The sequence below is a fragment of the Bombus affinis genome, chromosome 7 (genome assembly GCF_024516045.1).
Source record: "Bombus affinis isolate iyBomAffi1 chromosome 7, iyBomAffi1.2, whole genome shotgun sequence".
Taxonomy (NCBI): Eukaryota; Metazoa; Arthropoda; class Insecta; order Hymenoptera; family Apidae; genus Bombus; species Bombus affinis.
In genome coordinates this window covers 10,551,309-10,563,333 of record NC_066350.1, presented here as the reverse complement: position 1 = coordinate 10,563,333, position 12,025 = coordinate 10,551,309, and the positions used below count along the sequence as shown (strand labels likewise).

The 12,025-nt window shown below is 44.8% G+C and overlaps 1 protein-coding gene across 1 annotated transcript in view; it reads right to left on the bottom strand.

Annotated features, from left to right (window-relative positions):
• LOC126918942 (uncharacterized) overlaps positions 1-12,025 on the bottom strand; it is a 54,707-nt gene that overhangs the window by 3,235 nt on the left and 39,447 nt on the right. The window contains exons 2-7 of the mRNA XM_050727524.1: positions 9,265-9,400; positions 6,768-6,963; positions 5,679-5,889; positions 4,288-4,612; positions 3,160-3,426; positions 64-3,046 (exon numbers count right to left, since the gene is read on the bottom strand). Of these exons, the coding sequence (XP_050583481.1) occupies positions 64-3,046; positions 3,160-3,426; positions 4,288-4,612; positions 5,679-5,889; positions 6,768-6,963; positions 9,265-9,400 (4,118 nt within the window). The remainder of the gene's footprint in view (positions 1-63; positions 3,047-3,159; positions 3,427-4,287; positions 4,613-5,678; positions 5,890-6,767; positions 6,964-9,264; positions 9,401-12,025) is intronic.

Here is a 12,025-nt window from a genome sequence, read left to right as displayed (position 1 = left end):
CGAGCAAAGAGATACGCTACGACGAACAATCGAAGATATAAATAAACTGTAGGAGAAGCTCACCTCGGGAATTTCAGTTGACCTGATTTCCCGTGAGACCAACAGCTTCTTACTATCGGCGAACTGTCTCAACGCTTTTTCTCGGGTGTATACGAATGGTCGTACGACCCTGAGATCTTGACGTCGTATGTAATAATGCGCCTTCATGGTTTTCAACTTGCCACCGTGAAACACCGAGACGAAGAAACTCTCGGTAAGATCATCCAAGTGCTGGCCAACAGCCAGCACGTTGTATTTGTGCCGTTTGGCGATCGCGTATAACTGCGACCTGGTCTCTCGGTTGCAGAAGCTGCACGCTCCACTGGCGTCCACAGCTTCTTCTTCAGGCTGATTGTCACCGCTGCTGCACTTGAATTCGCTGCTCTGTTCTTCGTAGAAGTAAGGGACGTCCAGACCCTTCATAAGATAGCTCGTTAGATCCAGAGAGTCGATTCCGTTTGCGCCCACCGTGGCTGCTCCGATCTCGAAGTCCACGCCCTTTGATCTTACGTAGAATCGGTACTGGTGCAACGTGTGTAACAAGGACAAGGAACTCTTGCCGTTAGTGGACAAGCAGACCAGCACTCTATCGTTGTCTCGAATCATATCGAACTCTTGCATTGCCTCGACAGCTGGTTTCCAAATGTTCTTCGGCGGACAATGCCACTGAAGTCGGAACAGCTCGGTGTTCCCATCCTTCGAATCAAATGTCGCTCCCTGGTCTCCATCTTCTTCCTCCTTGAGATCGCTCGAACATTCCTCGTCTTCAGAGAAGTCATCGTTTTGACGGACTTGTTGCTTGCAACTTGATTTATTGGATAACGCGGTCATCGAACTTGCTTTTGGTTTGCGACCGTAACTGTTGGTCGAATTGGACTCTGCGCTGCTGCTACGCTTTAAATCAACCGAATCTAGAGACTTGTCGCTCTCGTGGAAAGATAAATTGATACCACTGTCTTGCGAACTAACGGAATTCACGGCGGAATAAATTTTGGGAAGAATCTTTCGCGCGTCTCCGATCTCCAAACCACCGCGTTCTTGAGAATCATCGTCGTTTAAGTCGTCATCCAAGTCGTGTACCACTTCTTCGTCGTCAGTTTTCGATTGGTTGCGAACCATCTGTTCGTTCTCAGTTGGCTTCATCACGTAAATTACCGTCTCGTCCGAAGAACACTCGCTGGACATTTTGCTTTCCTGTTGAGTCAGTTCTCCGATCTTCCCAGAGATCTCTATTGGTCCGCTTCGTCTGGCGCTAGACATTCTGGGCGATGACGAGGACTGAACGATCCTCCCTCTATCCGGCGAGCCGCAACCATTCGACGACACATCCGAAGCCGAAGCATCCGGAGAGTGTCTATGCAAACCGTCCACTGCATTAACCATACATCTGATCTCAGACTTCACCTCGCTAGCCATTTCCTTCGAGAATTCCATCAAATATTCCGCGATATCGCTCGCAGTGAACGAATCGTGTCTCGTCTGTTTGTCCTCTACGGACAACTGACTAATGGCGCTTAGATTGCGCGAATGATGTTGCGGCGTGTTCTCGGAAGTGTTCGTTTCCGACAACGCATCGTCGACCTTGGATATCACTTCTCGGATCTCTGACTTAATCTCCGTCGCTAATTCCTTCGTCACCTCTTTCACGTAAGCTCTCAGATCGTCCTCTGACTTTTGACCGCCGTTCGCTGAAACTGGCGACGACCTACCTCCCCCTACGAATCTTTCCGTATAATCATAGACAGAGGAATACGAAGACGGAGGCGATGTTGCGTTATGACAATTTAACGACAAGATCGAATGACTGGGGCTGCTATTGTCCAGATCTAGAGAATTCAAATCCGTTTGACTGCTGCAACTGCAGTGATGTCGTCTGTGCTTCGAGGAGTTGCCATTATTTCCACTTAATCCCAGACTAGTCAAGGTTTGCGGGCTCAGCGGAAGCAACGGAATTGGGGAGGACGAGGACGATGCGACGTTTCGGTTCCCCGAATCGTTGCCACCGCCGCTGGTGCTACCGAGAGAGTTGCACCTGGCACGACCAGCGTTTGTGGAGTCTATCGGATCTCTTTGCTCTTTAATTGGCCTGCTGCCCGCGTGAGACATCGTGCCGAGAGCCGATGCCGTGACCGCTTCGCCAACCGCGAACCTCACGGGCATCGGAGAACTCGGACAAGTAGCCGGTGACCTCTCACCGGCTGAGTCGGTATTTCGATCGACCACGGTGGTAATGGACGACGTCTGTTCCTCTTCGTTGCTGTTCGCTGGATTGGACGAAGAAGTCTGGAATTCGGCCGCGTTCAACAGAGTTCTCCTGACTGTACTCAGTACCGGAAGACTTCTGTGTCTAGGTGAATTCGACGAGATCGGAGCGTTTCCCGCTCGAGGAATGTCGCTGTTCAGTCGACGGATGCTATTAGCCAAGGCTAGGCAATTGACCAAGCTGTCGTGCGTTGTAGTCGGCGTGTGATGGCTGTGCTTGTTCCAAGATAGTATCGGATTGAAAGGCACCTCTTGCTTCACGTTCTGCGAGTTACCCAGAAGGAGATCCTGCGCCTCGCTCGGCAGCATGAACCATCGTAAAGACTCCAGCCGTTCCGACACGATATTGTAGCTACGATCTATCTGCAGCGGATACCTCTGCGCCATTTTCCTAGCCCGGTTGAAAATGTTGCGCGCTGTCTGCAAACAGTCGCCGTAGTTCTGCGGAAGTACACCAGTACCGGATACTCGTCTCTCGGAAGCGTTCATCTTCCCGTCTGTGTATCTGATCGAGCTGAGCCACTTTCGCTCTTTGAACACGCTATTCGTGTGGTGGCGCCATTCACCCGTATCCGAGTTGAGTACGTACTGCGGCAGCAATTTCCAACCTTCCGTCGCTACCATTTTTAATGCCTCCAGTACGAACGCCACTTCTGCCTCGGACATAAAGTAAGGGAAGGAGAGTTTCGCGAAACCCGGCCTCAGACCTTCGGTGTTCGTTTCTTCGTTCTCGCTGTTCCGTTCCCTGGAAACGATAAGGTAACCCGGTTAGATCGCGCAGGCAAGTACGTTCTATTTAACGGTGTCATGCACCGTAATTATTCGATACGGTCCAAACGAAGTTTTCAACTTTCGTACCCCTCTATCAACGCCTTCTGGTATTCCTTGGCGAGTTCCTGGTCGATTCCCATCAGATCGTGAGCGTAACGTCCGGCACACGCGCACCCGCCACGCGCCTGTATACCGAACACGTCGTTCAACACGGCGCACACGAAGTTGTGGTGAAGGAACGTGCCCCGCGGATGACGCACCATAAACGAAAAGATCGGCAGCCTCTTAACATTCTGCGAGCCGCTACCGAGCAGAATTAGTTCCGGAATCGTGCGTACGTGTGCCAACACTTGCCTAGACAAACAGGAAACATCGATCATGTTTTACAAATACAATCCACTTGCAGCATCGATCGAAATGATCTTTGAAAACATTGTGCGCGGACGTCCTTCGTTCAAAGTCGATCACAGCCTTCCTTTATATCGCGTGGTTGCTCAAGAACATTGCAATTTGGTTTTGTTATCTCGCTGATTGTCATGCAAATTTCATGTTTCTTATCTGCAGCACCGAAGTACTGTCATTTATACGCGACACGCTTATTACGAACATCTTTTAGCCGCTTTCTTATGTAACCAATATTTTACATTGTTAATCTACAAATTTAGTTAATCTACAATTGTTAATCTACCATTTTTTCTATCAATTCTCACATCACCAACCATCGATGCTAAAGTCTAACGACTGATCGTCAGTAACGACCATAGCAACCGACGTCTTAATGTACGAGAATCGGCCGGTAGAAATTTAAAAAAAGAAATAATCGAGTTATTTCCATCAACGATTCGCAATCAAGGAAGCAGTCTCGTACTGCCAATCGATTTCAGTCGAATCAAAGCCCCAGGAGGTCTGGCGTTGAAGACGTTCCCTTTCCCGATATCTACCATTCTCCTATATAAATCGGCTATAAATATTTCCACGATATCGGTGACGTTTCCTCCTCGCAAACACCGCACGTGTCACATATCGTATTTGAAACAAACAAGTTCACCAAACATGAAAGAAAAATGGTAACCAGATTATACGATTTGCTACGATTGTACGAGGATTTGCTTTTAAACGATAACAAGCTCGATATTCGTCGATTTTGATCGACTTTTTAACAATGAAACTGTTCATTCACGTTACATTTTTGTTGCAGACGTGTAAAAAACGTACCTGGAAATCTTATCTTGACGAGTGACGATCGCTCGCGGCGTGACGTTCTCTTTCAGTTGCACAGCGAGTCCGCATCTGATGGTCTCGACGACACCCGCGGTGCCACTCTCCTCGCACAGTTCCGGATCCCGGTGATAGTGATGAGAGTCCCGCATGTCCTCCGTGGCAATTTTATCTTTCAACAGGGACCGTTTGGTCACGAGCACGCCAGGGGATTGAACTCCACCGATGAACTTGTGCCCGGCGAAAATAATCGCGTCTTTGTGCACGGTCGTCTCCCCGACGCCGGGCAGATGTGGATTCATATCGATTTGAATGTACGGGGCTGAAAAATAGATGTGTTTCTAGAATATACGTTTCTATAAATGCTACTTTAAGCTTTTACAGCAAATTCGTCCGATCACTTTTTAGCTGTCGTCTATGAAATAATCATAATACTTTGAAGTATAATATTAATTGACACTGGAGATATAAAAATTCCTATTGATTTAATACAGTGGTCGTAAACACGATCTACGCGTACCCTTATTTTTACTTGCTTTTCAACGAACAGGTTTTCAACAAGTTCTACCTTTCATTCAAATAATACTTTGTAGCAACTGTGCATATTCCTTTTATACTTTGATAACAATAAGGAAATTATTTTGAACGGAGACACGCAAACACACTCGTCGTTCCTTGAAATAGTTTCTTTAAAATCAAAAAATTGCGAATAATTATACTCGTTGATGACGATAATAGCTCTTATCAATTCGTTAATGGCGATAAACCGTGGCGATTAGTCGTTCTAGCGTTTACATATCCTTTTGTAGAACAAGGTATTTAACATCTCTTTTATCTGTGAAAAACTGTATTGTTCCTACGTCTGCCACTTTAAAGATCACGGTATCCGTAAGTGATTGTCATCCGGTAATTACCAGTTTCATTGATTACGACCAGATAAATACCAGACTCTTCAGCGGATAACAACATCAATCTGATCGTCACCGTCACTTTCTACTTACATGCGTAATCGCATTTCCAACTCAAGTTGCATTCATCTTCTCTAAAAATCAATCTTCAAGCACCATGTACAAACAAATCTCTACAGTTCCCTTATCTTTCCATAGATCGAACTTCCAACGGAATCATACAATTTTTCTCCGATCTTCTATTATGTAGAAATGACATTTACAACGACATTGTTCTATTTCAGGTAACAAAAGAAGAAAGAAATTTCATACGATACGGAGATAACAATTTTTATGCGACTGATAATACGCGTGTCTGATCGATCAGGATCGAATGGTCGTGATAATACACTTTTGTCAGAAAAGGGAGCAAACATTACGTCACGTTGAATCTTTCATTGTTTCGACGCGTATATCGACTTCCAAGTGCATCACTGTTACCTGTTGTGGTGTAATCCCAGACGCTAAGTGCCCCATACTGATGCAGTAGAAGGGTCGTGGCGACGTCATCTGCCAAAACCCCGGTTATGCAACTGGCAGCGCTGAAGCATCCGATCATTTGCGTAACACCTTCGCTTCGAACTTTGATCAGGCTCCGCTCGAGATCGTTCAGATCTAAGAAACCTTCTCGAGTCTCGGACACTCGTACTATCTACGGTAATCGTTTTACTGTTACAAACAAATATTATTCTATTATAAAGTATTATTCTAGTTGCATACACTTTGCCCTATTTTTAGTGTTCTACTTTCACGGTTCCACTTTTGCCGTACGATGTTATCGATCCTAAGTCGGTACTTGCTCACGCGAACGCACGATTACACTTACAGTATAATCTCTATTTCTGAATATTCTATGTTCTTCGATGACTTGTTGAACGTTCTAGCAATTTAAAAACGATTAACAATACGCGTTTGAGAAACACTTTTGCGTCAGTAACGCGGACAAAAGATCGTATTTTATTTATACCGAGAATTTTATAGCGATGCCTGGCGAGTTGAAGTCACTTCAAAGGAAAGAATTGCAAATGGCTCAGTTCCGGAATAACATGTATCACGCATTCGTGTTCTGCGAAGTGTCAAAGACTCTTCAAAGTTTCCCGACGAGTTTCGTTCAAAAGGCACATTCCAAAGAGTTCTCTTCGCTCCGAACAAAGGCGCACCAGAACTTATCACCGTAGAAACTTCTTCTTACTTTTAAATACAACGCCTATTCCAGGGAAGTATCGATTATTAAATTTTCAACAGCCGGCTCGAAATAGACTCATTTATTCCCTACTGAGAGAGGAAATAAACAAATTATTCAAAATCATATCGTTAAAAGGTTAATTCATTTCCAGCTACTTAATAGCTTATAATTCACTAACAAGGAGATTGTTGGAAAACAGGAAGGAATGATTACTCGAAAATATTCTCAGTGGAACACTCAATGTCTTTCACAACATTTACGTTTACATTGAAACGCATCAAACGTTTTCATCGACGAGAATACTTTCGATTCGCTGTTTTCAAAATATCGTATCGTCTGCTTACCCTGACGCCATGCTCACGCCAAGGCCGGAGATTTGCGTGATGCTCGAACGGTCCCACGAACACCACGGTGGATTTGGAGACATCGAGGTGTCGCAAAAGCGTACGAAGGGCAGCCGCCGTGCCTTGACCCGTGAACAGCACAGCATCCTGCTCGCCAGCTCCCACCGCATGTCGAACAATGTCTCTGGCTTCGTGTCTGTAAAGATCCTTGCCGTCAGGATACGTCGATTCGTCCTCCCGTGGCTATTAACGATCGTAAAGTCGCTGCTGTTTGTCCAATCGAGAACAAACGACGCTCGTTCGCGTTTCTCAAGAAGGTCTCGAGATCTCGAGTTTCATTGGCGATCGTTGAGGTCGCCTCGAACAGAGAAACGTAAGTAGGGCGAAGCTTATGATCGCTATAGGAAAACATGCTTCTTCCAAGTTCATTTATACGGCAACGAAATTTTAATCAGATACACGAATTTCTGTCGATTAAGTTCATTTGTCTGAACGAGAGATTGCATTATACATTATACATATTGCATTATAACGTAGGAAAAAACGATGCACTTTTGCTACGTGAAATTCGTTTATACGAACTCCTCTCGATAGGTTTAGATAGAATTATGGTTGGCAAAAATATCGTGGTTTTGAAAAATACGCGTGGTAGTAACATCTACCACGATGATACTCTGATTCCACGTGCCATTTGAACGCGAAAATCTACACGCGCGTCTACTCTAAACAAAAACACGTCAGCGGGTGGAAAGATAAAGCTACGGACGCCTTTGCCAGCACCATATACAATCCCTAAAAAATATAACACCTGAATCGGAGCAAAAGGATAGCCGACAATCGTTAGGAATACGATCACGAGTCTCGACACGCAGAATGTCAGTGCCCGTTACTCGTGACGTGCAAGTAAATTACGTTATATGTTTCTTAATGTAGCGAACGATAGCCGTGATGCTCAAGGAATAAGCTTTAGGTAATAAATTATTTAGATCTTAGTAAACGGTGCAATGTTTATTCGCCTAATCGAAAAGCATCCGTCCATAACCACGTCAGGGTTGTATTGTGCAACATATCGTTCATACTTTTACCGCTTGTTACGTGTACATTGGATAACAGCGAATCATATTTGCGTTACTCTGTTTCTGAAACTGCTTCACTCGCTTAAACAGAAGATTTAAAGGGGTGAGTGGAAAAATGGTACAAGTACATTTTTCTCCAAGAATATCAATATTTTTCTAGTAGATTTTATTAGCCTTTTAGCGCTATAACTGTGGAGAACCAGCAGAATATAAAACTTGTACCAAAGGAACTTAAATAAAAGTATTGGTATAAAGAAATACGTACAAATTGTACGGAGAAATAAATTTTTATCCATACATTTTGCAAATGAAATTTATAAAATTAATAAGAAAAACGATAGCAACTAGTCATTTAAATCATTGCGGTAGTATTCACGTTAATATTCAGAACCATACGTATGATTTCTCTCTGGCAAAGTCCAACTTTCGCCACAATTTTCCCAAATCAGAAACATTCTTGCTCTAACCACTTTCCCTCTGACCTCTCGCTCATCTCCGGTTTACGTGAGAAACGCGATTCGGATGTAACCATATAAAAGTCGCGTGACGAAAAAGGCGCGTTATTGTCGTGACTGGCTTGGTGGTGCAGTTGGACAGCCGGTAAGCGGTCGGGAATCGACTCGGTGGGGATATTGATCTGGGACATGAGCGCCAGGGAATGGGACGCTGTGCGGAACCACCCCTACACGTTCGACCGCGTAAGATTTAGGGATAACGGGGTCGCTTCGCGCGGGACAATCTTTTCGATCGAAAACTATGCCAACAGCGAGCAAACGGACAACTATCGGCGGCTATGATCGACTATGAACCTGAGATATGAAACGAAACGTGTCGCGAGCGGAATGCGTGGAATGGAGGCGAAATTGTACGGGTCGGCAGAGAAATAGAAAGGCTCGTGTACGGTCGAGTGGCGCAGAAAACGAGTCTCGTTTACCGCAGAAACGGTACGTCAACCGGAATCGTACGTTGCACGCGGTACGATATGCTAATTTCGCGTAGGAAATCGACGATTACAAATTCATAGCGCATGCTCGGATACTTTCTAACGATGCGATCCGCGACGTACGTAAGTACACAACGGTCGCGTACGAACAGCAGGACGAACGATCGAACGAACGACAGATCGTGTTGGTCCGCGAATAGCTACAATATCTCGATTAATAGGCTGACCAGTAACTGGAATTGGTTCTGGGAAGCGGCAGCTGGTGAACGCGGATGTGTCGCGCTCGATAATCGTCGACCGTGTATAAATGCGTGCGCGTGCTTCTCGCCGCGACCTCGATCGTTATCGTGATCATTCAGTGGTCCAGTCACACGCTGATAGCATAGATATATATATACCAAGAGAAAGAGAGAGAGAGAGAGAGAGAAAATATGGACGGAGAATATGGAAAGGAGAGGGCGTCTCTCGATCGTCTTACCTGAACAGAGAAGACTGAAGGCTGCAGATGGACGTGGACGCTCGGGTGTCGCCCAAATATGGCAGCACCTCCTTCGCAATGTACTCTTCGAGAAATTGCAGCGACCTTCCAGAGGCGGTGTAGTCGCAGTAGACCACTGTAACAATAAAACGCCAGTCGTTTTCAGATGTTCCGAATACATACAGAAGAAAGAACGAAGGAAAAGGAGGCGGAGGGCGCGACACACCGTTCCTCCTTGGCAAGTCTCGCGCGTGGGAAATCGATCGACGTCCATGATAACGCTGCCGCGTCTTTTATTCAACGGGCGTTGCCAAGTGTTTTTGAAAATTTCATACTGTATTGCCGTGGAAATAGCTTGCACGCGACCAGGTCAACGATTCTACGTTTCTCACGAGAATAAGATTTTCGATCCCATCTTCTCCATCTTTTTTCCTTCTTACGCTCGTCTTCTTACACGCTGAAATATCCCACGCGATTCGGACGACCACTAAAACTGCGCGCTATTATTCATGCTCCGCGTGAGCACCGGCGCCAGCGACGGTGGGCCGTTTATTCGAAGATATATTGGGTGTGACACTTGATAGAAATAAGAAAAATTGCTCGACGTATGGGATCAACACTCGTAACGCTGGTACGCAACGCTCGTCCAAGGTGTTCTATTAACGTAACCGAACTCGTGGAATTCAAATTCGCGCGGAGATCCAGAGAAGAAAAAACGAAGTAGGTCGCGGTGTCAAGGCAACTGTAAGGTCACCGAAATATCGGAAAAACTGATTCGATGATAAATACGTTGCGTTTTCAGTTCCTCTAACAGGAAGAAGTCAAAGGTCGTGGCATCGCGATTAACCTTGCAACGACCTTGACAAGTCCATCTATATTACAAGCTTTTATCGGACCTACATGCTCGTTTTTCTGCATATATATCTATATGTAGAGTAAGCCAGCTCGCCGCGTATAAACCCACTTCCGTTCGACTCCAATTAAATCGTATTACAGGTTTTCGCGTGAAAAATAATCCAAACGTGCCTCCTCGAGAGTCGAGGAACGAGATGACTCGGAAAATACAGGATTTTCGGAGATCGATGGTGACAAATCTCGAGTATCTTTTGCGAATATTTTCGGTGGTGCTCGATGAATTATCGAGGAGAATTCGAGAGAACAAGCTCAAGCGCAGCTCGAGCTTTATTTCAAATATCTCGAATTCACCCCTAGACGATTTTCCTGCGGTCGACATTCGCACGTTCCACCCTGTACATCGGTGTCGAGGCGTCGAAGCCGCGGTCGTTGCTTCCGTTGCTATTTTCAGCCCGGCCAGCCAAGCCGAGTTTACCAGAAAATGGAAAATGTTTATTCAGAGGAGAATGGGAGCACATTCTTTCTTGATGCTTCTCCATCCGTTCCTAACAAAGGACTGTACGTACACGTTTATTTTGCACAGACAGATTTGCCCCATGCGAAAGGGTTCGAGGGAAAATATTCTGTCGAGTTGCGAAACAAGCACTTTAATCAAGGTGGCATAGTAATTGTCAAAAATCGAGGTTTCCGAGGTAGGTAGGTTTTTAAAAAAGAAATTCTGACATCTTGCAAGTATTGCGATTGACACGATCGAATGAAAATTTCAGACGACGAACGATACTAGAATACACCTTAATTCTACAAAATCGAATCGTATTAGACAAGAATAATAATATAAACGACACGAATCTGTTTAAAGATTCGTTCGAAGATGATCGTTATCATATACGCAAGCGTAGACATTGAACGTTCTCTTGACCAGCATTGTAAGTTTCGTCAGAGGTTGAACTGATACGACACTGATACCAGCACGATGATTTATCAACTAATAATATTAATAAATTAAATTACATATTGAATCTCATAAACTTCTGAGAAAGTAATAAACTCTTGGTAATCTTGTCTTCGACGATATTATAATACGATTTTAGAAAATAGGATAATCGAGTGACTTGCCATTTATAAAATCCACTTGTAAAATCTTGTTTGTTTTATTATCGTTACTATCTCACAACAGAATCTATTTGTACTGGTACAAAATTTCGCTAATAATCCCAATCATATATACATATAGGAAATTAATAACAGCGTTAAAAGAGCGCGAATAGGCATAGGTCGTGTTATGAAATACTTGGATCAGCGTCGACGTAGAAACGAACGTTCTCCGATATAACATTGACGAGAGGCGACGAGAAAAAAAGAAAGAGATTTGGCTATTTCGCGCGGCCAAATAGAATCGCCTTATTGCCGGGGAAAGCCAAGGTAGGCGAGAGATAATGATTCGCAGGTGTGTCTTACGAAACAGTCACGATCGGTAACCGGTCCTGCGCGGGTTCGCCAGCGAAATTATGCCCCGGCCTATAGCGGCTTCCGACCATTTTACCCGCGAAGGGGATAAATTGCATTGATTTGTTTAGGAAGGAACGCGTGGAACTAAGCGAAGTTTAATGGCCGTTTCGTAACTGTCCAGCGCCACTTACGTAAAGTGTCGAGCGCTCTCGTCTAGAACGCGAATGGAAGCGTTATTCCGCGAAGTTGAACGCCGATTAACAAATGGAAAATAGTCTTCCGCTTTTACTTCTTTTTCCTACGTGACCGTCGTGCGGAACGATCCACGAGCACGCGTTCTTACAGTCGTTAAACTCTTGTTCCCGTTAATTAATGCTATTAGGAATTTAATAACCGGTAATTTGTAGCGAGAATTGCAACAAGGTGAAAGTGTAAACTAGAGAACGATATCTGTACA